This window comes from Mirounga angustirostris, unplaced genomic scaffold (assembly GCF_029215605.1).
Source record: "Mirounga angustirostris isolate CCGP_5_RB_7025 unplaced genomic scaffold, mMirAng1.0.hap1 SCAF_5, whole genome shotgun sequence".
In the NCBI taxonomy this organism is placed as follows: domain Eukaryota; kingdom Metazoa; phylum Chordata; class Mammalia; order Carnivora; family Phocidae; genus Mirounga; species Mirounga angustirostris.
The window spans coordinates 42,761,968-42,788,613 of NW_026991713.1; the positions used below are offsets into that span (position 1 = coordinate 42,761,968).

The following is a 26,646-nucleotide window of genomic DNA, read 5'->3' on the forward strand; positions in this document are numbered from 1 at the left end:
ATAGGAATAAGACACAGTCGGTCTATAAGGCTTTACCTCTTGTCATTTCTAACTTCTGCTTTTTTTTTTTTACAAATTAATAACCTCATTAAATAATTCTCTTTTTAAGAAAAAAGATTTTATTTATTTATTTTAGAGAGAGAATGGGGAGAGGGGCAGAGGGAGAGAAAAACCCAAGCAGACTCTGTGCTGAGGGCAGAGCCCGACTCGTGACTCAATCTCACGACCCTGAGATCAGACCTGAACTGAAACCAAGAGGGGATGGTCAATGGACTGCACCACCCAGGCACCCCCCTCATTAAATAATCCTTAACAAAATATATTCACAAATACCTGTTTTACCTCAGAAATATATCTGGAACCTGTTTTCTTTCTCCATCCTCTGTCCTCATCTTCTCCTGTTTAGTTGATAGGACTACACCTCTATTTAATCATTTCTCCCAGAAGTTCTTCTTTCTCATAATTAAACTTCATAAAATTCAAAAAATAAAGGCTGATTATATCATTACCATGCTTAAAACATCCCTGGGATACCTGAGGTGAACAGAGAATGACACAGTGGTAATTATGCCATCTAAAGTCACTCCCAATTTAAATCCAAATCATCACCCATCATTTACTCTATAAGCAACATGCCCTCGCTTTCCATACCATGGTCTACCCCTCCAGGTGTGCAGACTTTGCCAAACTTTACCCCAGACTCACTAGTCTTTTAAAACTCTGTGCCTCTTACATTTATTTTTCCTTTCCTGGAAAGTCATTTTCCCACCTCCTTTGTTTAAGAGGTAAATCCATGATCATTCCACTGGATCCAGTTTATTTTAGTTCAACAGAAGTGTTATCAGGGGCCCTCTGTATGCCTAAGATTGAGAACATAAAGAATAAATTATTTTCTCTGCTGTAAAAGAGTTTATAATCTGCCAGGAGTGGGGCAGGGAGGATGTGAGAGAACCTGACAAATAGGTAAGATAGTATGGGAACCCAGGAAGGGCGAAGCTACTCTGCTCTTGAACACATTCTCTATACTGATGATTTTTCAGATCTTTATATTCTAAGAACAGGTAAGTTAAAGGGTGGAATCTATTTTCAGTGCTGCCTTAGTAGGTTTGGGATACGATTGTTCTAACACAACTCGCCATGTAGAAGAGTCATATAAGGCTTTCTAAAGGGATAAGTTGAGTTCAATATCTCCTCCTTAGTGAGGACTTTCATATCCTCTGGAAAGAATTCATCTTTTCTGTCTCTCCATTCCCATAGGATTCTGTTTATATTTGTCATGTTTGCTGATCTATCATGGGTCTTACATATTGTAGGTATTCAGTAAGTGTTAGTGCAATGCATGTATAATGAATTTCTTGAATAGGATATAATATACTATAATGTTTTGTAATTTATCTGCTTACTTGTTGTGAAAATTTAAATAGAACTGCATATAAATACTGCAGTGGGTTAAGGACTCTGCCACAAACTCTCTGGATGACTATAAACATGTGACCCAACTTCTTAAGCTTTTTTGTCATCCATAAATTGCAGAGATTAGACAAAATGATGTTAAAGTTTTTTACAAGTCTAAAATTCCCTTTTCTATTAATTTGTAATAGATAGAATTAGAATACATTTATCTGGTGTATTTAAGATAATGATATCCCTTTTTTTTTAATTTTTTAAAATTTTATTTTATTATGTTATATTAATCACCATACATTACATCATTAGTTTTTGATGTAGTGTTCCATGATTCATTGTTTGCATATAACATCCAGTGCTCCATGCAGTACATGCCCTCTTTAATACCCATCCCCAGGCTAACCCATCCCCCCACTCCCCTCCCCTCTAGAACCCTCAGTTTGTTTCTCAGAGTCCTTAGTCTCTTATGGTTCGTCTCCCCCTCCAATTCCCCCCCCCTTCATTTTTCCCTTCCTACTATCTTCTTCTTTCTTTTAACATATAATATATTATTTGTTTCAGAGGTACAGGTCTGTGATTCAACAGTCTTACACAATTCACAGCGCTTACCATAGCACATACCCTCCCCAATATCTATCACCCAGCCACCCCATCCCTCCCACCCCCCACCACTCCAGCAACCCTCAGTTTGTTTCCTGAGATTAAGAATTCCTCATATCAGTGAGATCATATGATACATGTCTTTCTCTGATTGACTTATTTCGCTCAGCATAATACCCTCCAGTTCCATCCACGTCATTGCAAATGGCAAGATTTCATTCCTTTTGATGGCTGTGTAATATTCCATTGTGTGTGTGTGTGTGTGTGTATATATATATATATATATATATATATATATATATATACACACACACCACATCTTCTTTATCCTTTCACCTGTCGGTGGACATCTTGGCTCTTTCCATAGTTTGGCTATTGTGGACATTGCTGCTATAAACATTGGGGTGCACATACCCCTTTGGAGCACTACATTTGTATCTTTGGGGTACATACCCAGTAGTGCAATTACTGGGTCGTATGGTAGCTCTATTTTCAACTTTTTGATGAATCTCCATACTGTTTTCCAGAGTGGCCACACCAGCTTGCATTCCCACCAACAGTGTAGGAGGGTTCCCCTTTCTCTGAATCCCCGCCAACATTGGTCATTTCCTGACTTGTTAATTTTAGACATTCTGACTGGTGTGAGGTGGTATCTCACTGAGGTTTTGATTTGGATTTCCTTGATGCCAAGTGATGTTGAGCACTTTTTCATGTGTCTGTTAGCCATTTAGATGTCTTCTCTGGAAAAATGTCTGTTCATGTCTTCTGCCCATTTCTTGATTGGATTATTACTCTTTGGGTGTTGAGTTTAATAAGTTCTTTATAGATTTTGGATACTAGCCTTTATCTGATATGTCATTTGCAAATATCTTCTCCCATTGTGTCGGTTGTCTTTTGGTTTTGTTGACTGTTTCTTTTGCTGTGCAAAAGCTTTTTATCTTGATGAAGTCCCAATAGTTCATTTTTGCCCTTGCTTCCCTTGCCTTTGGCGATGTTTCTAGGAAGAAGTTGCTGCGGCTGAGGTCTCAGGCAGCAACCTCTTCAACCTCAGCTGCAGCAACTTCTTCCTAGAAATGATATCACTTTAAAACCACACCATGTTAAATTTGAAAAATCTTTATCTATTTGCAATTAACTAGTGAAAACAGTAATACATAGATCAATTCCAGGTTCCAAATGTATTGGATTTATTAAAATTAATATTTTAATTTCATTTATTAAATGGTGAGAGGAGAAAGTACACATGGCTTAAATTCAGGTCCATGTAACATAACTATGTTATTTTGATAGTAATAAAGTGTTATCAATTTTAGTAAAATTAATTGAAGTGAAATGAGTTATTTGATTTGGTTATTATTCAAATCTTTCATTTTTATATGGAAATGAATTATTTCAACTGAGTAGCAATTTTACCCTAAAGGCTTAAATTATCTAAGAAACTTTAATTCATTCATAGGTTGTGACATAATATAATCCAAATTTATAAGTGATTTTGCTCTATTGAAAAAAAACAGCTTAGTAATTCCCATGGTATGAGGAGCATATTGTAGTTCAAGCTTTGTTTTTGTAGGAAAATACTAATCTTAACTATATTAGAATATATAAAACAAAATTTTATAGCAGAACTTAGTGATGCAGAGAACAAATTTTATTGTGACACTTTATACATTGGTTAACCATAAAAAATAGTGCCAAACAAATGTTGAAGAAATAAAAAAATAATAAGGAAAGCTGAAATGAAAATATTACTATCATAAAATTAGGTCTTCTTGAATTATTCTTATATTTATATAAATGAAGAATAAGGCCTTACTTTTAATAGATATTTGGTATTAAGTATTTCAAGATACGGTTTTGATATATTTCACATTTTTCTTTGTTGGTGCAAATGGGATTGTAGCAAATTGAAGACATGAATGTAATTTTACTTAAGAAAGTAAGAGAACACCTGATCATATCAAATGCTTTTTGAACATTTACAAAATTAAAATTTTACAGAAAACTGATAATTAGTAATTAAATATTTATAATATTATAATTATAATATTTATAAAAACTATAAATATTTAACTCTAGGTAAAAATCACATGTTCATCAATTTCAAAAGTGTTGTTAGAGTTAAATCAAAATAGGATTTCACCTGAGGCACCCCAATATGTTGAATTACTACATTCTCACTGCTCTTGGGGTCTTTTGAAAAAACGGAACCAATAGTTGACTGTTACTGTTTGAATCCCCAGTAGGAATTCGCTGAATTCCTGGGGTTAAATCTTTTGTTACCATTAAAATTATTTTTCAAAGACTAATAATTACATTTAATTTTAATTTAATTTTGTGTTTAATTTTGTATTTAGGTTTTTGTCACCTAAATGTTAGCTTTTAAGAAAATCAAATTAATGAATAAAGATTATTAGATGCTCAAATAATAAAGCACTTCACTGCTATTGATTTCTCTTTTCCACCTATCTAGTTGTTTATGTTATTGGGGCAAATACACTCACAGTTCAATCAATTTTCTATAATTTTTATATAATATTTTTGGTGTTATGCCACACACCATGGACATACATTGGAGTATATACACAATCTAAATAACATACACGAAATATTTTCACCTAAAGTTGCAAAAGGCATATTTTAGTGGAGAGTTAAGTCCACAACATTCAAGCATGAAACTTCAAAAAACAAAAAAAAAAGGAGAACATTTTCTGGTTAGTCAAGTACAAAATTAAAAGGCAATATACCCTGTCACAAGAAATAAACTTGGAAATGACATTTTTGAGTATAATTTCTTTTGTCATTCCAAAGTCCACTTTTGAAATCCTCCATCCTGTTGAAAACAATTGACATTGCTGACAAGAGCAGAGCAAAAATTCAATGGGAAGAAATTTTAAAGTATCTCCTAATAACAGCAGTAGTAAAAAAAAATCTAAATGTCATTTCTATATCATTTCTGTAACACATATGATTTAGAGAAGAATTAATTTGGTCTTCCTACTACAATTACATGGAATACTTAACATACTTCTTGATCAGCAGAATTTAATGTACTAAAGCTTTTTTCCCCTGGAAGTGAAATGTTATAATTATTTCAAGAAAAATTGGGACATCTTATTAAAATAGTCGTATCCATAACATGAAGCTGCATCATGAAAGATAAAAGGTATTATGGGGCAGTGATATTGTCCATTCAATATTTAGCTTTTTTTTTTTTTTGGCTTTAGAATCTTTAAGAATCTAGTAAGAGATTGCATTTTATACCATCTTAGGGTAGTGTAGTAACGGAATAAAGGAATAAAGGAGCTAATGAAAGGTATTTTGAAATCGAATTTAATAGAGGTTAAACAACATATGTATCGATTTTCCTTCTGAGTATCTATCTATCTGGAAATCAGTTTTAGAAACAATGAAAATTTCAAACTGGATGGGAAATTTTTTTTATTGTATTCCACTTTCAGTTTAAGAAATCATTTTAGGTACTTATAATTTAAGAAATTATTTTTGTAACACCAAGAAAGTGAAAATTATCTAATCTCTTGTTGTAGAGTTTCAACATTCATCCAAATCGTCATGAATCATTTGTTGGGGAAAAATCACAATTAATTGTGATAATTAACATTGGCAAGCTAAGGAAGTATGGGCATACTTGACCGGTCTTGCCTTTGCATTTTATTTTTCTCATTAGCCACTCACCTGCCTAGACATGTTCATCATAAACTGTGAAAGGATATGTCCCATCTCTGGTCCATATGCATGTTCTGCTGCCAATATGTATAATAAGAAACTTAAGGATAGGAGCCATTTTATTGAATTTACCGCCTGCATTGTCAATGATTGTGTATTGAATGAAGTATTTCAGGTGATTTAGTACATGAAATGACAACCCACTGCCTATTCAGCTCTGCTTCCACTCCCACCCTCAGCCTGTTGCTAACATATACCTATCACGGTCCTCCTCTCATTCTTGGTGTTGAAAGTCATTGTTGCACGCAGAAAATTGTCCTTCTGGGATCAGACAAGCAGATGGATACTCTGGGAAGCCTAATAACTTGGCACCCATTTGAACCAGCTTTATTAATATATGACTTGAACATTTGATGACTACTTCTAATTTCCAACTTCTCCTAACACTCACTCCACATGCAGTTTTCTCCGTCTCATTGCACAGCCTGCAATTTTTTCTTGCTTGTAGACCAAGACCCCAGTATTCCTCAGCTACCCTGACACTGTGTCCTTCCTTTCAGATCTCCTTCCCCACTCTATGTTCCCACCCTCCTAACACCTATCCTCTTTCCTCTCCTTACATTAGCCTAGGCCATGATGCTCTTCTCTTCTTTCACCTGGTATCATGAAACCCACAATCCGTTTTTACTATGAATTAACTAATTCAGTGTTATGGACTGAATTATGTCTCCCCTTCATCTCCCAAGTTCATATATTGATGTCCCTAACTGCCAGTGTGACTGCATTAGAAGAAAGGGCCTTTGCAGAAGTCATTAAAGTCAATGAGGCCATAAGGGTGAGGCCCTACTCCAATAGGACTGGTGTCCCTATGAGAAGAAGAGATAGTAGGAATGAGCACACATAGAAGAAAGGCCGTGTGAGGACACAGAAAGAAGGAAGCCATCTGCAAGCCAGGAAGACAGGTTGTATGAAAGCAACCCTGCTTGCACCTTGCTCTTGGGCTTCCAGCTTACAGGACTCTGAGAAAATAAATGCCTATTGTTTTGTTTAAGTCACCTCGCCTGTGACACTCTGTTAGGGCAGTTTGAGCCGACCAACACATTCAGATTATGGTTCACTTTCCTGTCAATTCTCCACCTCCTTGCCTAAGTGAAACCTAACTTTTCCTGAGATTGCTTTCAATTAACAGTGCTTCCTTTTGCCATTTCTTGAAAAGGAGTACTTTTCATTTCCTCTCTGTTGTTATGTTCATACCACTGTTCAGAAGCTTTCCTCACTGGAAGTAATTTGTCTCTACAGTCTATGCTTTTCGATAATTTCTTCACATTGAAAATAGCCACAGAATTTCTGAATCTCCTCCAATCTTTCATGTTAGCATTAGACTTTTTCACCTAAACTTTTTTTAGATGCTATTCTCTCTGTCAGTATCCACACAAACTCACAATTCTCAAATTTACTCATTTGCTCAAACCTTTCATTCCATTTTACCACATGTCACAATGGTCATGGAGTTGTTTTAGGTAAAGGCCCTGCATTCTAGGCAAAGGAAGACAGTGATGGTTTTAAAATACTTCCCTGTTTGTTGATATTCCTCCCTTCAAGAGGTGGAGTTAAATTTCCTGCTTTTGAATGTGGGCTGGCCTTAGTGATTTGTTTCTAACAAATAGAATATGAGGAAAATGATAATACATAAAGTAACTTCCAAGACTAAGTCATAAAAGGCATGACATATTCTTCTTTGTTTTCTCTCACTCTCTTGAATCCTTCACTCTGGGAAGGGCAGCTTACATGTTACCACATTGTAAAGACAGTCCCAGAGCCCTATGAGAGGCCCACATGGTAAGAAACCGAGGCCTTCTCTCAACAGACACTAAGCACTTGAGGTCTCCTACCAATGGCTTTTAAGGGAGCTACCTTGAATGCAGATCTGCCAGCCCCTATTAAACATTCAGATGATCACAGCTGCTGGCCAGAATCTTAACTGTGATCTCATCAGAGGCCCTGAGCCAGACCTATGCAGACCCGCCCTGACCAGTATGAAATTGGGATAATAAGTATTTGTTGTTTTAAGTTGCTAAGTTTTGGGTGATACTTACACAGCAATAGATAACTACAGCAATGTCCAGAAGCATGGGGGACAAGGGAATTAATTAGAATACTATGGCAATTTCTCGAGAAGATGATTGTTATTTGGCCTCTGGTAAGTTAGTGAATTAGACACTGAAGTGAGGAGGGAAATGGAAGCACCAAGATGATCTCTCAGTTTTGACTTGAATAACAGTGTTGTATTTACTGAGATAAAAAAGATGAGAGGAAGAACAGATCTGAGAGGAGAGAAATAAAAAACAATTGGTAAACTTATTTGACATCATGTCCTATGACAATTATAAGAAAGCAATTGATCAAGAAAGCAGTCTAGAGCTCAATGAGGTTAAGGCTGGAGATATAAATTTGGAATCATAAGCAAATGTATGTAGGGTTTTTTTTTTCTAAGATTTTATTTATTTATTTGAGAGAGAGAAAGAGAGTGTGCACGTGCATGAGTGGAGGTGGAGGGGCAGAGGGAGGAGAAGGAGACTCACCGCCAAGCAGTGAGCCTGATGCGAGACTTGATCCCAGGACCCCAGGATCCTGACCCAAGCTGAAAGCAGACGCTTAACCCACTGAGCCACCCAGGCGCCCCAATGTACGTAGGTTTTAATAATTGGACCATATCAGGTCACCTAGAAATAGAAAGGGGTCTGGAGCCAAGTTCTATGCCACTCCAACATTTGGAGGTCAGAAGGAAGAGAGGACCTAGCAAAGAAAGCTGAAACGTATTATCCACAGAAGTGGGAGGAAAATAAGAACGTGGTATCCTGGAAGTGGTTTAGTGAGAGTGTCTCAAAGGGAGACAACCTTTAGTGACCTTCAGGGCTTACTGCTTTTTGAGAACAAGAACATCCAATATCCACTGGAATTGGCAACAGGTTTGCAAATGATGACCTCCTTAAGAGCTGGCTGCCCTCCTTAGAGAAATATGAATGGAAGGCAGACCAAGGGGGGTTGATGGCTGACTCTTAAACATTTTGTTTCTTTCTGATTGGATGGACTATATTTTACCTTTATTTGAGGCATTTATTTTCTTATAGAAATATAGAGTACATGCTCCTTTACATAAGAACTTGTTTTGGTTTCTCTAGAATCTCACAGCAGAGGGCCTGCAACTTAATAGCTGGACAAGAAATATTTATTGAATTGAATTACAGACTCTTGAACAGCCCGTTAAGAAACTGCAGAGCAGAAAAAGCCAAACTCCAGGGCATTTTTCAAAAATCCTGTGAAGGGTTATTACCATTTGAAAAAGACTTTGAGGTATGGAGGTTCCTTTTCCAGTCCTGGTTCTTTAAAATTTTACCCTATGTAGAGGAATTTTCCCATTTGTAAAATCAAAATCAAGGCATATTGAATGTGCAAAAACTGTTCAATGGTAGTTGGTGTCTGATTTGCTTAGTATTCCTAAAATTTGTGCCTTATTCAAACAAACAAACAAAAACCCAAAATGACAAAACAGAAAAAAATAAAACAAAGTTCAAAATTTTGGCTGTTGCCAAGTTGTTGAAGTTTTAAGAAGAAGAAATAAGGCGATAAAAAATAGAACATGGATGAAAAAAGTAAATAAAGTACAGTCCACAGTTATTTCTTCCCAGTTAACTAAAAGCTTTCAGCACATAATTTAAAAGACATGTTTTACCGTTAAGAATAGAACCATTCAAGTTGTGGGTGTCATTCTAGAGAATGCTTTACTGACTGCATTTTTAAGATTCTGCATGTGAAAAAGAGACACTTTATGTTTCCTTCTAAGTCAGCACTGTGCAAGCTCAAGAGAATATTAAATGTAGTATTTTCTAGCTCTATTAAATATTCAGAAGCTTTCCTTCTGTTGTCTCTGTATCAAGGACAAGTCCTGTAAACCTTGCTCTGAAAGCCCTGAAATGAGCTAAATAATCTATGAAAACAACCATTTCTTTCTTTAGCTAGAAAATAGGGATTTAAAAAAGTATGTCAAGGAGGAGAAAGAATCCAGCTCACACTTGTCCATTCATGCAAATTTCAGAATTTTTTGAAGATACTTTAGGCCCAAAATGTATAATTAACTTTGTCCAAACAATGAACACACAACTGCTTTCTAGCCTGATACCCTTTGGTTTAGTTATCTTTGCCTGTGTAGTAGAATCAGACTTTGGTTATTATACCATTTATTTTATAAGGACCTTGAAAAAGTACTATATATACAGATCCACAAGACAAATCAGGAATAAAACTCAGAAATTTTATTTTCCTGGCTTTATGCTTTTGTACTATTGATGACCAAAGTTTAGCATTCATGTATGTGTATTTCCATGTATATATGTGTATAAAACACTCTAGGAATATTGTAATATTTCTTTTAATATTTGTGCTCAATAGAGTTGAAGATTCTTATTTTAAAAAAAAGAATTCAGATGCAATTTTTGCTACAAAACAGAGAGCTTTGACCTTAATCTCTATGCCTCAGTTTACTTTTCTGTAAAATGGAATAATAGTTTGCGGGATTAAATGAGATGCAAATTATTTTTTTAGGACAGATGTGCTTGCTGAATATTACCTCTTAGTATTATTTTTTTTAATTTTTAGATTTTATTTATTTATTTATTTATTTATTTATTTATTTATTTATTTATTTTTAAAGATTATTTCTTTTTTGACAGAGAGAGACACAGAGAGAGAGGGAACACGAGCAGGGGTAGTGGGAGAGGGAGAAGCAGGCTTCCTGTGGAGCAGGGAGCCTGATGTGGGGCTCGATCCCAGGATCCTAGGATCATGACCTGAGCCGAAGGCAGACGCTTAACAACTGAGCCACCCTGGCTCCCTAGTTGCTACTTTTTAAATGGCAAAGGCAGTATAGCTCCTGCCATATTAAAGCTATTACTAATTTTCCTATTATCACTTACTAATCCTTTAGAACTGTTATAAATGTCATGGTCATGATTTCTTACTTTCCTGATGCCTATTAGGACACCAGATACAGACTTAGATTTTGAGGGTAGAACTAGTTAAAAACAATACAAAACAATCATAGTTACCGTCGATTGCTGATTCATTATGGATTGAAAATGTTTGGTGCTGTATTAGCTGAATAGCTTTTTATATTTTCTAGAATTAGCACATTTCACTTATTCTTAAAGCAGAGCCAATTTTTTTTTTAATTTGTTATGCTCTCTGTGAACAAAACTGACTTAAGCCCTTGAGAACACAGTAATGTGTGTGTGTGTGTATGTTCATGTATGCATGTTTACTTGCCACTCACACTTCTCAGCACCCACTAGTTTGTTAATCCCTTGAAATCTGGATTCTTTGCCATTTCTTTACTGAAACCGCTTCATCAAGGAAAACTAACGTTGGCCTAATTATCTCATCCAGTAGACCTTTCTCCATTTTTATCTTCTTTGAACTCTGCAGAAATTGACATTGTTAATCCCTCTTGCGTGAAGCCTTGCTTTCTTTTTTATCTCTCACATTGCCCTGCTCTTGTCACTCAAACTGACAGTCTGTTCCCTTATTAGTCTTCCTTTATACTTTTCTTCCTATTCTATTTGTTGTTTTTATAGAATCCATTTGGAGGAAGTGATTGGGTATAAATAAGTGAAACAAAATTGAGTTAAACCTTACTTTTGGTGTAGCCATAATCTGTTATTACTTCTTGTCAATATTATTAAGCACTAACAATGTCATTGATATAAAATGCAAATAAAAATTCCTGCTTGTGTCACAAGCTTGTGCTTTACCAAAGAAGCAGAAAATAAAATATTACAGAAACTAGATAATTGCTATAGTAGAGATATGAGCAGGAAACTAACAAGAAAGTGTTTAATTTTGCCTCAGATTTCAGGAATTTCAGAGACCAACTGATTTCTGAGTCAAGTCTTAAATACTAAGTAGTTCTTTGCCAGCCATACAAAAGAAAAAGGTATAGTTGGCAAAGGAACTCCATGAGGACTAGAGCTTCTGGTATATCAGCCAAGATGGTGATATTCACAATAGAAAGGTATGTAAGGTCCACATAAAGAAATTTCTTGAATGACGTATTAAGAACATTTTGTATCCTGTGATAGGAGCCATTAAACTATTTTAAGCAGATGAGTGACATAATCACATTTGTTCCCTTGAAGGAGTACTTATTCCTAGTAACCCAGGAAAAACTAATGAAAGGTAAAATAAAAACTAGGCCACTGGCACTGGGAATGTAGAGAAGGGAGAAAAACACTAGAGATATTTCAAGTCTGAGAATCTACAGGATTCAGTGATACAACAGATGAAGGTATTGGGGAAGAAAGAAAAGTAATCTAAGTACTAAGCTGGTTAACTGATAAATGATGGTTCAGAATAAAGAAATATATAATAGAATAGCAAGATCAGATTTGAGTGATATATTAGGCAAGTAGACTTTGAAGTGTCTTTTAAACCTTCACTAATAAAATGGTTAATTTTATGTGTCAACTTGGTTGGGCTAACAGATGCCCACATAGCTGGTAAACATTTCTGGATGTGTCTGTGAGGGTGTTTCTGGAAGAGATTAGCATTTAAGTCAGTAGACTGAGTGAAGAGGATCTCCTCACCAGTGTGATTGAGCATTACCCAATCTGTCAAGGGCCCAATAGAACAAAAAGTTAGAGGGAGGGTGAATTCACTCTCTGCTTCAGTGGGAATATCCATCTTCTTCTGACTTTGAACATTGGAGCTCCCGGTTCTTGGGTCACCAGACTCAGACTGGGACTTAACACCATTGACTACTCTGGTTCTGAGGTTCTTCAAACTTGGACCAGTACTACCACACTGGTTTCCTAAGCCTTCATCTGGCAGACAGCAGATGGTAAGACTTCTCAACTTCCATAATCATGTGAGCTAATTCCTCATAATAAATCTCTTTCTGTATACTTATATATATCCTGTTGTCTCTGTTTCTCTGGAGAACCCAGACTAATAGAGTTATTATTTTGATTGTCATTATATCATTTATTATTTAATTGAGACTGAAGAACTTTGTGGACTTGGGGGAATTATGATAAATCATACACAAAAAAGGTATAAGTTGGAGATTGACATTTGAGCTATCACTGTTTCATTGATGGCAATTGGAATCATATAAGTAGATAAGATTACTAAATTTCAAGAGATTCTAGTATTTGAGCAGTTGATGCAGATATTTTTGATTATTCCAGATTTCTGTGACTACTGAGAATTCCTTAGGTTAGTGTTCATTTCATTCATGACAGTTTTAAAATTATTAACATAATAAATGCATGTTTTTATTTTACTTTATAATCTAAGAAAGCAGATGATTGTATTGAAGATTGACTTGGAGACCTTGTGATCTTTGCATAGAGTTACCAGTAGGCCCTATTAATATTTATAGAAGGCCTAGGAAATACTTATTTTCCTGGATTAGGACATAACACAGTAATGTGAGCGAACATTTTTAATGAAAATAACTTTTTTCATTCTTCCCCTCCTGCTATCTTCTTTTTTGAATGAAGGGGGGGAAATCGGAAGAGGAGATGAACCATGAGAGACTATGGACTCTGAAAAACAAACTGAGGGTTCTAGAGGGGAGGGGAGTGGGGGGATGGGTTAGCCTGGTGATGGGTATTAAAGAGGGCACGTTCTGCATGGAGCACTGGGTGTTATGCACAAACAATGAATCATGGAACACTACATCAAAAACTAATGATGTAATGTATGGTGATTAACATAACATAATAATAAAAAAAAGAAAAAAGAAAATAACTTAAAAAAATTTTTTTTATATTTTATTTATTTATTTGAGAGAGAGAGAGTGAGAGAGAGCACAAGATGGGGGAAGGTTAGAGGGAGAAGCAGACTCCCTGCTGAGCAGGGAGCCCGATGGAGGACTCAATCCCAGGACTCTAGGATCATGACCTGAGCCAAAGGCAGTCGCTTAACCAACTGAGCCACCCAGGTGCCCCTAATGAAAATAAATTTTAACTGAAGTGTAAATGGCATACAATATCCTATTAGTTTCAGGTATACATAATAGTGGTTTGATATTTGTATATATTATGAAATGATCCCCACAGTAAGTCTAGTTGCCTTCTGTCACCATATAGTTATTACAATATCATTGACTATATTCCCTATGCCATACATCTCCGTGACTTAGAAAAATAAATTTTTAAAAAGAATAAAATTTCTAGAAGAGGAAAAGTAAAGTGAGAAAAGTGGCATTGTTTTACATTTTTGCTTATCTTTTCCATGTCTGATGTAATAGAAAGTGGACTGGATTCTCATGTCTTTTTGGTGCATTCACTCTGTTGTAATACCACATCATGTAGCGTCTGGAAAACTCTTCTGTAAACTGGTATGACAATGAGAATGAAAAAAGCAAAAAATATTTTAATATTATTTCAAACTAATTTTGATTTTATAGACCTAAGAAAAGGGTCTCTGGACCACTAGAAGTTCCAGGCCACACTCTGATAGCTGTTGATATAGCTCAATTGCTTAAGCAAACGACATCAAAGTTGACCCTATTGGATTTCCAATTACATAGCCAATCAATCCCTCCCTATTTTAAATATGACTTTTTTGCTTCTTGTAATGAAATTACCAGTTACCCAGGGGCTTTTGTTTTGTGGAATACAGAAACTTTGACTCTGGGAAGAATCTGCAACTATTTGTAAGAGCACCCAAGATTTTCAGGCAGAAGAGGAACTGAGACTCCAGTATCCTCTCTCCACATAGGCATACTTGCTAAAGTAGACTAGGGTAGATTGGAGGTGTCCTGACCCAGGCTTCATAGCAAGGAAGAACAAATATCTATCAAACAAAATGATCTTGAGGAAAAAGGAATGCTTACTAAAGCCCTAATTTAAATATGTAAATGTGGGGAAGAAGGGGGAAAGGCCCACTCCATTGGAGATTTGGATGGTCTTGGAAGACTCTCAGGACTTGGCTCTCTGAATATGGTTATGTTTTAGAAAGGATTACTGATCAAGCAGATATGGAAAAAGAGAATGATAAACATTTGGGACTGAAGCTCGTACAGGGATCTGGACCAGCACAGGTGCCCCAGCAAGCTAGAATACATGGCACTCTGTAGAGTAGGTTTTAACCACAGTGCCACTGTGTTGAAAAAACAGACTTATCAGAGTCAACAAATCTTTAGCAAATGTTTGTAAACTAGTCACCTCCCTTCACCTTCAACTAACATTCTCTTTACCTCCCTCACTTGCAGCTAAGTTAAACCAAGGATTCTTGGATAATTTAATTTGGAAAGTGACTGTTAGCCTAGGACTTACAGTCAATAGGGTTTAAAAATGTGACCTCCTAGGTATTCCTAGATCATGGTGGTATAGGTCATATTATTCCAAGATGAATTGAATCAATTAAAAATAAATTTAAGACAAATTAATATGTGTTAAATATGGAAATTTTGGAGGGAGTTTTCAATAATTGGAATTTAGGAATTACAATTTTCCTATTTTTATGTTTATGTTATGAAATGACTATTTATAATCTGTTATTCTTATGACTAAAAGTGTAAAATTCTTCTTTACTCTAATAAAAAATAGTAAAAATTATTTTCATGCAAAAAATTAATTACACTTTTATGTTATTTAATTTATTTTATTTTATTTTTAGAGAGAGAGCATGCACACGAGCTTGAGGGGGAGAGGGTTAGGAAGAGGGAGAGAGAGAATCTTAAATAGGCTCCATGCCCAGTGCGGAGCCCAACAGGGAGCCCAATGTGGAGCTTGATCTCACAACCCTGAGATCATGACCTGAGCTGAAATAGAGTTAGATGCTTAACAGACTGAGCAACTCAAGTGCCCCCATATTTGATGACTTTTAAATTCAGTTACCTAACTTTGAACACCAGTAATTTGTTGTGATAATACTAACGTTATGTATAGGCCTCACTTGCCTGGATCCTGAAAAATTACACTTGGGTGTGAATGGATAGGCCAAATAAAATTTTCAGGAAATCAGTCTGTGGCATAGAAAAAAATGTAGAGAGAATGATGTGCATTTATATTGGATAAGATAAAAACATGGTGGAAAATATTTATCAGGGATCATATAAGTTTCAGTGGCCAAAAATAATATTTGGGTACATTTCTTGATTTGAGAAATCTAAATCTTATATTGTTTTATTTCTACTTTATACCTATCTATATAATATATTCATATCTATATATAATCTATGCCTATGTATATCATACATATCTATCTATACATATAAACACATTTTACACATAGATATAAATATAAAACATAAAATGTGTTTTAAACACACATATGATTATCTACAGTTACCTTAGCTTAATCTTCTTCACCTTCTTCACTGATTTCTGCATTTAGTAATCATGTATGTGTGTGGTATCCCCATTGAGGAAAAATCTAATTCAATATCAAAAAAAAAATAAAGTTTGTGAAACTGCTTTTAAACAGTAAAACTTGAATGAAGAGAAGTTGATTTTACCAGCCTCAAAAGAGGCTGAAGTAATTGTCAACTCTGCATGGAACCAGCAGACACCAGGCTCTAGTTGTCCCTACTTGGTTGGCACTTGAGGATAGTCTTACTAATGAAAGAGAGTATTTTCTTTCTCTAGAGACCACAGTTCTGTGAACAACACCACATTCTTGTTAATTACAGCAAAGCTAGTATATGAGACTTGAATACATACATAATTAAGAGCATTTGCTAAATTGAAGGTGCTGTAGAAAAGAAGAAAAATGGTAATCTGCCAATAAATAATTTCTATGGAGTAATAAAGTCAGCTTAATGGTCACTGAGAATGAAGATCCAAGTTTAATCCTCTCTTGGTTAGTATTTTCTTTGAATTTTGTTTTAAAATAAAACATAATACATGATTAAAAATTTTGTAAAAATTTTAAACTTTAAAGATATTTATAGACTCAGTTATAATTCTCCATTAGCAACACATTCACAAGATGCCACTCTTACACTCAGACATAACCACTGCTAAAGTGTAGTGTTGCTATTTATTTGCATGCATTAGTTGTACACAGAGAAAGAAATGGTATTAGACTCTGGATGTTATGCCACAGCCATCTTTTTGTTTAATGTTTCATTGGATATCATTTCATATCAGGACATATTTATCTTCCTCATTCTTTGTAATGCTATATTATGGACATAACATTGACTCGTGGACACTTACTTTTTTTTTTTTTTTTTTTTACAAATAATGCTTTAGTGAATGTCTTTCTACATATATCCTTGTACTTTTCTATACAAATTTTACCAGAGTAAATTTCTAAAAATGGAAATTTTTGATTGGGAGGCACTGTGGGCTCTGATTCTTCATTACTGGAAGTCCTTGTTCATGTCTTTATTTAATTATTTAAGAGAGAAACTCAGAATGGGCATAATAGGAGTGAAGCATTTGGAAAATCCATAATGTCCTTAAAATGCAAGCTAAAGGTAGATATACCTCATGTGGAATTGAAAACGCTGAAATTCCTTTGTGTATATATACATATATATATTAAACTAAATGTTACAATTCATTCCATCTTTATGATTATAGGGCAGGGTGGGCACACAAGGCAAATAAAGCAAACTCTTCGCCTATTTAACCAGATGCAGCATTTTAGCAGTTTTATGATAATATAGGTTGGCTTAATTGACTTGGGTTGAAAGCTGGTAACAGCAAACCTTTGCAATTTAGGATCTTCCTCCATAGTTGCTTCAAGGATCTTCATTCCTACACTACACTATGAACTCTTAAATGGTGTTTACTGCAACATTCTTCAGGCTTTCACAACTTAATCTGAAATCTGACACCTCTTCTTAAGGCAGACAACTGTCTGTTAAAGCTGTCTTCCTCTTGGCTAAGCCAGTCCACTAGCATATTATATAAAAATAAAACTGTTATTATATAAAAACTATATTATATAAATATAGTAGTATATAAAAATAAAACTGTCCTCCCAAGCATTGATTAAAACTATTGTGCTGGGATCCCTTTTCAGAGCATTAGCTCCCTGAGAGAAAAGAGGGATCCTAACCAATTGCTTCCATGAATCATAACCCCAGTACAATGTACCTAATGCCCTTCGCAGGAAAACTCAAGAGGTCAGGCAACCCTGATCATCATCCAGACAAGTTTATCAGTATTTACATACAAAGAATATTTAAAGCTGATCTCAGACCAAGTATTGCAACCATAATCCAAAGAACTCATTTAGTTTTAGCACATGGAGTCCCTGCAAGATGCGAGAGCAAGTGAGAAATCATCTCAAAGCAAAGAGTGATGGTTCATCATCTTTTACAAGTGAGAGGAAATCAAGGAGGAAAGAAAACTCCTCCCTCCTAAATGTCTTATTAAATCAATGGCTATTTTCACAGTCTTAATTGACAAAATTCAGTGTCCTCAATTTCCTGATGTGAGGAGTCCATTTTCAAGGTGACTGTCAAGGTTAAGAAGAAATTTCAGGCTTTTTTTTGCCATGGCCCATGAATTCCAGTCCTTCAATGGGAATCTCTTTGAAGGACTGGAATTCATGGGCCATGGCAAAATCTATGTTTTAGGTAACTTGTCTTAAAAATGTTGATTTCTAACTATTAAATTATCTCATTGACTCTTATTATCAAATAGAGGTAAGTTTAATTTTTTCTTCAGGTTTTTTCCCCCTTTAAGATATAGGTTGAGGTTTTTACTTGTGAAATAATAGGATGACTTTTATTTTTTATTATTTTTAATTTTTAATTAATTATTAGAGAGAGAGATAGTGCATGCATGTGCATGAGAGGCAAGGGGCAGAGGGAGAGGAAGAGAAAATCTTAAAAAGCTTCCACGCTCAGCACGGAGTCCCTCTGATCTCACAACCCTGAGATCATGACCTGAGCCAAAATCAAGAGTCAGATGCTTAACCAACTGAGCTACCCAGGCTCCCTCCCTCCCTTTTTTTTTTTTCTTTTTTGAGGTGACTTTTAAAGGACAGATTCTGTGTTGGAGCCAGTGGAATTTTTACATACCAAGTAAACATATTTCAAAAACGTGTTCTTTCACTAATTTCACAAGAACTGAGCACCTACTTCTTGCCATCACTGAAGCTCTGTCTTTGGCTCTAGGGATAGGTATTAAGTTCTTCTCTTTGAACAATTTTTAGATGTGTGAAATCAGTAAGAAAAGTGTGTGAAAATTGCTACATCAGTGATCCTGGGCTATGGGAGCACAGAGGAAGGCCACTTAATCAGTCTGGTCCTCATTATGTTTGACCCTTTTGAGTTAGGTATAGATAGAGTTCAGTTATATCAGTTTTAATGCTAAGAGGAAAGAGAAAATGATGAAACAAAAATATGACCTGCTTTTCCCCTCTTTCTCTTAGCCTATTTTATGTACTTGGAGATCTACTTAAATCTTTGCACTGAGGCAGATTGACATATCTTCTATGTAGAACTGCACTCTGAGGGCTTTCTTTCCATGGTTGCTAATTAGAAACAAAACAAAACTAAATTAAAACAGAGTATTGGGCACTCTAGCCAATCATGGACACTGGGCTTATGGAGAAAAAAAATGGCTACTCATTGGATCCACAAGCCAGTATTTTAGCAGGACATATATATCCCTTCTGAAACTGCCTGAGATGATACATCAGTTCTGTGAATTAAGTCAGCATGATAACACCTTCTAGAAAGCTTTCTAATATTTTAATTATTTCATTATTTCATTTAATGCCTGTAAGAGTTTCTGGTCTTATCACAGAGGAAGAGAAAGAGAGAGATGGCAATGTGCTTTTCTTCCCCAACTCTTTGATAAGACTCCATTAGCAGAATTAATGGAAGCTACTAATGGCAATGTGTGGACCTATAGAACAGTTCAATTTGCTTCTGCTATAAATTTGGCTTTTTTGCCTCAATATGCATATTTTATTGTTTCATTTCTGTCATTTCCTTTTTCTCAAATCATTTAGATTTCCACTAGAATGTGGTCTACCTTATTATTTTGTTAATGTATTTATTCTTTCATTACTTCTTTCATCCTTCTATCCCTCCTTCCAGCCAGTCATACTAAATACTAACCACTGCGCCAAAAGCAGGAGGTACAAAAATGAATATGACATCATTCCAGTCCTTAAACAATTCCCAGCTCAATGAAGGAGACAAATAAAACCTTCTTTTTTCCCCATTTCTTTCCTTTTTAATTTCTTTTCCTTAATATTATTCAATCTAACCTATTTACCCAGTTCAGCTTAACTTACTGAGTCAGAAAAAAAGAAGACATTTTCTATATCCAAGTCTTTTAGAATTAAGTTCAACTGAAGTGTACAAATTCCTTGATAATGGAGTCCAAGTGTTGCCTCTGGATGACTCTAGGTCTTCAAGGCTTCTGGGGTCACTTTTTCATCTGATACTCAAACTAAGTTCCTAATAAACTGAGCTCCTATTCTTCATTCCATTGGGAAATCAGTCTCTCCTGATGTCTCCAAATATTTTCACAAGGGCTATATTTCTCCTGATTTCCTTTTACTCTCCTATGTTTTTGAGCTTCACTGTGTATCTTGCCTCCATGGTTGATCGCTCCACTCTTTTTGTCCTCCCATGGCCCAATACCTTCATCACTCAAAGCACCATCAATGCCAGGCTCTTGTACAACCACCTTTTACTGAAGGCATAACAGAGAAAGCATCATCTTAAAATTTGATACACTCCATCCGTATCCCAAAGTTCCTTTGCTGCACCTGAACAGGGATTTCTCACTTGCTTACCCCTCCCACTATGGGCCTTTCCTCCTCCTTAGAGACCTTTCCCATTTCTTTCTCTCCAGATTTCAACTTTCTTCCAACTTCCCCACTTTTAAGCTGACAGAAGACAACTTCCAATTTCCTACCACGTTATTATGAAGACTATTTTGGTTCTCTGTTACAGCCCTCTCATTCTAAACCATACCTAGTAGTGATTTTAGACTTTATTAATAAAAAAAAATGGCCTATCTAGCTTGTTTTTTAAAGTAAAACACTCATGTACTTCTGAGATGAGTATCTCTCTCCCAGAATGACAGTTTGTTTCTTTTTTTATACTCTTTTTATTTTCCTATTATACTATTATCACACTCTGGCAGATTTACGAAGTCCGTAAAAGCTAAATATATACAGAACTATAAAAATTATAATGAAGAATAATACAAATACAAAACCATGATGTGGTTCTTTAAATAATGCTAATAAAAATATTGATAAATTCAAGTTCCAAGTGACTTGTAAAAACAGACAACTTTTGATTTTCAAAGTTTTGTGTCTTAGAATTATATATAGAGAGAGGCTGAGTTGCTTTGTTTACTCACCAATACTTGTGTAGAAGCCAGAATTATGTCACAACACACACACAAAGACACACATACACTCACGCACACAGGCACAAACGTCCTATAATATAAGAGGTAGTGAACTATTTTTATTAAGGTTTAGGAAGATTCTACAAATGCTTGTAATTTAGAAACTTCTCCAATTCATTTAATAATGAGTTATCAACCTTGTATTATCAAGTTGAAAACACAGTGAAACAGTGTTTTTCAAACTTTAGTATGTATAGGAATCACCATGAATGCTTGTTAAATGCAAATTCCTTCTCCCCAAACAAAAGAATCTGTGTCTGATATCTGGTGTGGACAGTGAGGAATTCACATTTGTGTAAGCTCTCCAGGTATGTTCTAATAAATATGACCAAACTCCTTTTCTAGGTATATGGGTGGGCAAAATGGGCAGTTTAACAAGATGATTCATGTTACTTAAATTCCAACCACCAAGTGTGGTGGTACCTTCTGACTCTCTTGACCTTTTTCTGACAACATAATAACTCATTTAATGAACATAAACGTCAGGTTCTAGTAGTTCTCATTGAGATACTAATGATATATTTTTAAAGTATACTAAAATATATATAATAATGATTTCTAGTGTTTACATAGTGCTTTATATTAAAAACCACGTTAACATATATCTTTTCTTTTTACTGCATTCCAAACAATGGGGCTGATACAATAATTTAAGATAAGTGAATTCTATCACTCTCCCAATAGGCCAACAAGTCTAAAGTCTACCATCAGCAACCAAACTGCTCTAAAGTCACCTTACAGCCTCATTTTAAAACCCAGGTAATATTTCTGGTTTATTTATAGCTCTTCAGAAAAAGAGGTTAACTTCGAAAAAGTCAGGGTCTCTGTGCTAGGTTGGGCTTTAATCATGACAATTCGTGCAGAAGAGGCAGATTTGGAAGGACCTGCTTCTCCTGTGGTGTTTCAGTAAAGGCATCACTTGAGAAAGTGAGATGGAAAAAGTCCAGACTTTTTGTTAAAACTTCCTACTGTGCTATAGACCAGTCTCCCCTTTCCATCGGGTCAACCTTCATTTATCCCTCAAATTTCAGTCTGCAGTTATTTTGTCAGAGGTTTCTATGACACCTCAGTCTTAAAATAAAGCCCCCCTTTTTTGATCCTTTCTATCCTTCATTGCATTTATCACAATTGTAATTATATAATTTTTGTGTGGTTAATTATTTAATGCCTGCGTCCCTAATAGATTGTGAATTACTCAAACACAGGCACAGTGTTTTGTTAACTACGGTTACATTAATGCCCTCATCCTGTGGCCTGGCATAGAGAAGCACCTAATTCGTACTTGCTGAATGAATAAATGAAGAGTAGGAAAATGTACGATCGGAAAAGATCCCAGTGTTTTGTGTTGACAAGCATCAAAGTACACTCGAAAATTGTCTTTGTTGTATGAGAGGTAGGCTGGGAAGCTAGAACAGATTCTGGAAGAGCAATGCTGGGAAGTCCCAATCAATTCACTACATGAATGTGGGTGGACAGAGTTTGAGACTGCAAAGTTAGCTGAAAAAATGCTGACTGAAGAACACTAGAAGCATAAAATAAAATTGCAGCTTACTTTAACTGCCTAGTATTCTGTACCTGCCTCATAGATAGAATGTGTGCACTAAAACTTTTGACACTCAGTCTGAAATGCTGGAGACTAGAGTGTGGGGAGTCGCTTGGTGGGGGAGTCAATATATATACACCAGGAGGGCTCTAAAGACAAAAAAAGATTTCAGGGGGAATCAGAAACAAAGGTGACTCTCAAATCTATAGATAAAATTGTGATCCGATTAAGAAGTAATGCATGAATCAAGGATAATTGATTCTTCCTCCGAAAGATATCATCTTTTAAAGTATCTAAAAGGTCTTAACGATCCTGTTACGACAAGTAGTTGATTTTAACAGAACCATATATTTATTTGTACAAAGAGAAAGCTGAGTGAGAACATGTTAACATCTTGCATTATGTCTGGGAAAGATATTAGTGAAACCATAATGTCAAAACCAAAGGAAATGGGAAGATATGCATGGGGAAATAAGTCAAAGCCATAAAAATGGCATGCTGTATAATACTATATGAACAATGTACTCACTGCTACATTGCATAGGAACAACTTCAGAATTTGAGGTGGTTCTTTAAGGCAGATAATCACCATCCTGAGATTTTTTTCATCCTTTTGTATATCGCTTACATTGAAACTCTACCAGGAAAAAATGAGGTAGTTTTCAATCTCTTCTTGAAACTTAGATCTTTTCAATGGCTTGATGAGGAATAGGTATTAGGGGACAGGTTTGAGATTTGGATACACCCTATTATTTCTGAAAAGGGCTATCCTGCACCTGACTGATGACCTCTTGCTCCTAAATGATTACTTAATTTGGATATTCAAGAGGCAATCTCTTGGCGCTCATTACGCGTGCTAAATCTGAGAGCATTAGCAGAGAGCACTAGGAATCTGCTGACTTCTTTGGAAGCCTCTGGTACCGTCTGCAACAGTACCATTCACTCAAACTGGGTGTTAAGTTTTCAGATCTTGAATATTAAGAAGTATGCGACCCCAAGATAAATAAATTTTTCAACATATTTGTGTTCAACATGCAAGAGTTTGGTAGTTAACAAAACAACTGGGGGCGAAACTTGTCAGGTTAGTGTCTTAGTTCTATCACTTTGTGTCTTATGACTTGGAAAAGTAGCTTAATTTCTGTGTGAATATTGCAGAACTGTAAAATATGGTAGTCATAGTGCTGTTATGAGTATTGATATGAGTTAATTATGTAATTTGCTTTTATGAGTGTCTGGCACTAGTAAGAACTATGTAAGTGAGAGCTTTTATTATTATTCTGTGTTAGTAGATGTGTGTATTCACATATTATTGACTGAAGAAATGAAATAAAAACTTGAATAAAAAAGAAACCCTACAGTTTTATAGCATTTTCCTCTAACACTTGGAGTTCTTTTTCAGGTGAGAAAGAAAACTGTCTTTTAATTTGTTCCTTAATTCTGTTTCTCTGTCTTCAGTCTTGTTGCCTACTCTTCATCTCTAGATGGTTCTTTTGGACAAGTCTCCACCTTAAGTTGATACAATTTAACTGTAACATAACTCAAAAAAAATTTTTTTCATGTTCATACCTCATAACAACTTGAACATTTTATTTATGGTTAAAAATGCATGTGGCTTCCAAATTTTCATCAGTGTGGACTGCACCTTATATTTATAGATGTAAAACATGATCTAATACATGAAGATTTGTAGGATCAGAAACAATATCTGGAGCCACTGTGTACATTTATTATTTTTTTTCAGTCTGTTGCCCTTTAACATTGTTTTGGATTGATTGTTATGCTCTCTTAACAGGTATATTTTCTTATTCAAAAGAGTCAAGAAATTATTTTCCAACATAAAGCAAAAGGTTTTACCTATATAAGCAGAAAACAGAACTTGAAACGCATTACATGTGCAACTCTAATTAATGATACCTACGCATCTCTTCTTTCACTTGAGTGACATCCCAAGCAAAATTTCCAAATATGTTTTTATTTTTTTTCATCTGCAGGGATCGATGCTCTTAGATTTGGATCAAAGTATACTATAGTTCAGATCACTCTCTGTTTCTTTTTTTTATTTCTTCTTTTCCCCCTACAGTTTATTGCTTTTGCTTCTTTATTCTTCATCCTGGTTTCAATCACAACCTTTTGCCTGGAAACACATGAAGCTTTCAATATTGTTAAAAACAAGACAGAACCAGTCATCAATGGCACAAGTGTTGTTCTGCAATATGAAATCGAAACGGATCCTGCCTTGACGTATGTAGAAGGAGTGTGTGTGGTGTGGTTTACTTTTGAATTTTTAGTCCGTATCATTTTTTCCCCTAATAAACTTGAATTCATCAAAAATCTCTTGAATATCATTGACTTTGTGGCCATCCTACCCTTCTACTTAGAGGTGGGACTCAGTGGGCTGTCATCCAAAGCTGCTAAAGATGTACTTGGCTTCCTCAGGGTGGTAAGATTTGTGAGGATCCTGAGAATCTTCAAGCTCACCCGCCATTTTGTAGGTCTGAGGGTGCTTGGACACACTCTTCGAGCTAGTACTAATGAATTTTTGCTGCTGATAATCTTCCTGGCTCTAGGAGTTTTGATATTTGCTACCATGATCTACTATGCCGAGAGAGTAGGAGCTCAACCTAACGACCCTTCAGCTAGTGAGCACACGCAGTTTAAAAACATTCCAATTGGCTTCTGGTGGGCTGTAGTGACCATGACTACCTTGGGCTATGGGGATATGTACCCCCAAACATGGTCAGGGATGCTGGTGGGAGCCCTGTGTGCTTTGGCTGGAGTGCTCACAATAGCCATGCCAGTGCCTGTCATTGTCAACAACTTTGGAATGTACTACTCCTTGGCAATGGCGAAGCAGAAACTTCCAAGAAAAAGAAAGAAGCACATCCCTCCTGCCCCTCAGGCAAGCTCACCTACTTTTTGCAAGACAGAATTAAATATGGCCTGCAACAGCACGCAGGGTGACACGTGTCTGGGCAAAGACAATCGGCTTCTGGAACATAACAGATCAGGTAAGGCACAATTTCAAATGCATGCCACTAAACACTTTATAGACCAGTATGTCCCTCAGGTAGAAGGCAACCATTTTCATCGTCTGCAAATGTTCCTGAGTTTTCAGTTCTACCCCTTCACAGTACATGTGTTTGTGTCAGGCTTGTAGACAGCTAGACTGTAGCTTTTCTCAGTAAGATTCCAAGTAGAAGCCTGCATAGCTGGTCTATAGAGTTTTCCTGCTTTAGTGGGAATGCCCTTTGCTGATGGTGCCAATATTTTCTTTTGCCTGTTTGTTGCTTTTGTGCCAATGTTTCTTTGTTCCCCTGCACGATGTGATGGTATGATACTGACCATTTTCCATCTTTCATTCTCGAAATGTTGATTTCCTTATCATTTGGCTTGGTGTGTTTGTCTCAGTTTTATCTCTGCCACGTGGGCCCATGCATCTCAACCTATTTCACAAGAAGCAGTTACTTAAAAAGAATGGATGCTTATATTTCAATGGCCTGAACACCAAAAAGGTGATATGGAAGATAGCCTTTTTGATAATAAAAGTCATTCCTAGCAATTTTCTAGAGGATTGATTAAATTTTCATTATTAACTTAGGATATTCAGTATAATACCTTTAGATTGGGTAAGATGCTATGTAATATAATAAATTCACCATTTTCCTGGAGGTAGATGATCTGCTTTGTCTTATCAATGGCAAAGTTGAACTTCCCTGTGGATTTCCTTTTTTACACACCATGCATTGGGCTCTGTTCCCCTCCCAAACTGAATTTTGGGTGATCTACTACTGAATCCCTACCCCTCTCCATTGCCATAGTTAATCTGGAGGACACTGACTGTAAATTAATGTTCGTTTTGCCACAATGATAGTCAGTAATGTGCTCTCTACTCTATTGTGTCTGGTACAGATGAAATATTTTATAGATTGAATGATTTAATTACCTTTCAGCCCACTCTGAAAATTTAAGATATGTGCATTCCCTATAACGTAGATATATTTAATCTTT

General features: G+C 35.7%; 1 protein-coding gene across 5 annotated transcripts in view; it reads left to right on the forward strand.

Annotated features, from left to right (window-relative positions):
• KCNC2 (potassium voltage-gated channel subfamily C member 2) overlaps positions 1-26,646 on the forward strand; it is a 199,746-nt gene that overhangs the window by 164,763 nt on the left and 8,337 nt on the right. For all 5 annotated transcript variants that reach the window (XR_010411434.1, XM_064590868.1, XM_054506913.2 and 2 more), the window contains exon 3: positions 24,719-25,646. Coding sequence is in view for 4 of the 5 variants with exons in the window: in XM_064590868.1 (XP_064446938.1) it covers positions 24,719-25,646 (928 nt within the window). In the remaining variant the exon portion in view is untranslated. The remainder of the gene's footprint in view (positions 1-24,718; positions 25,647-26,646) is intronic.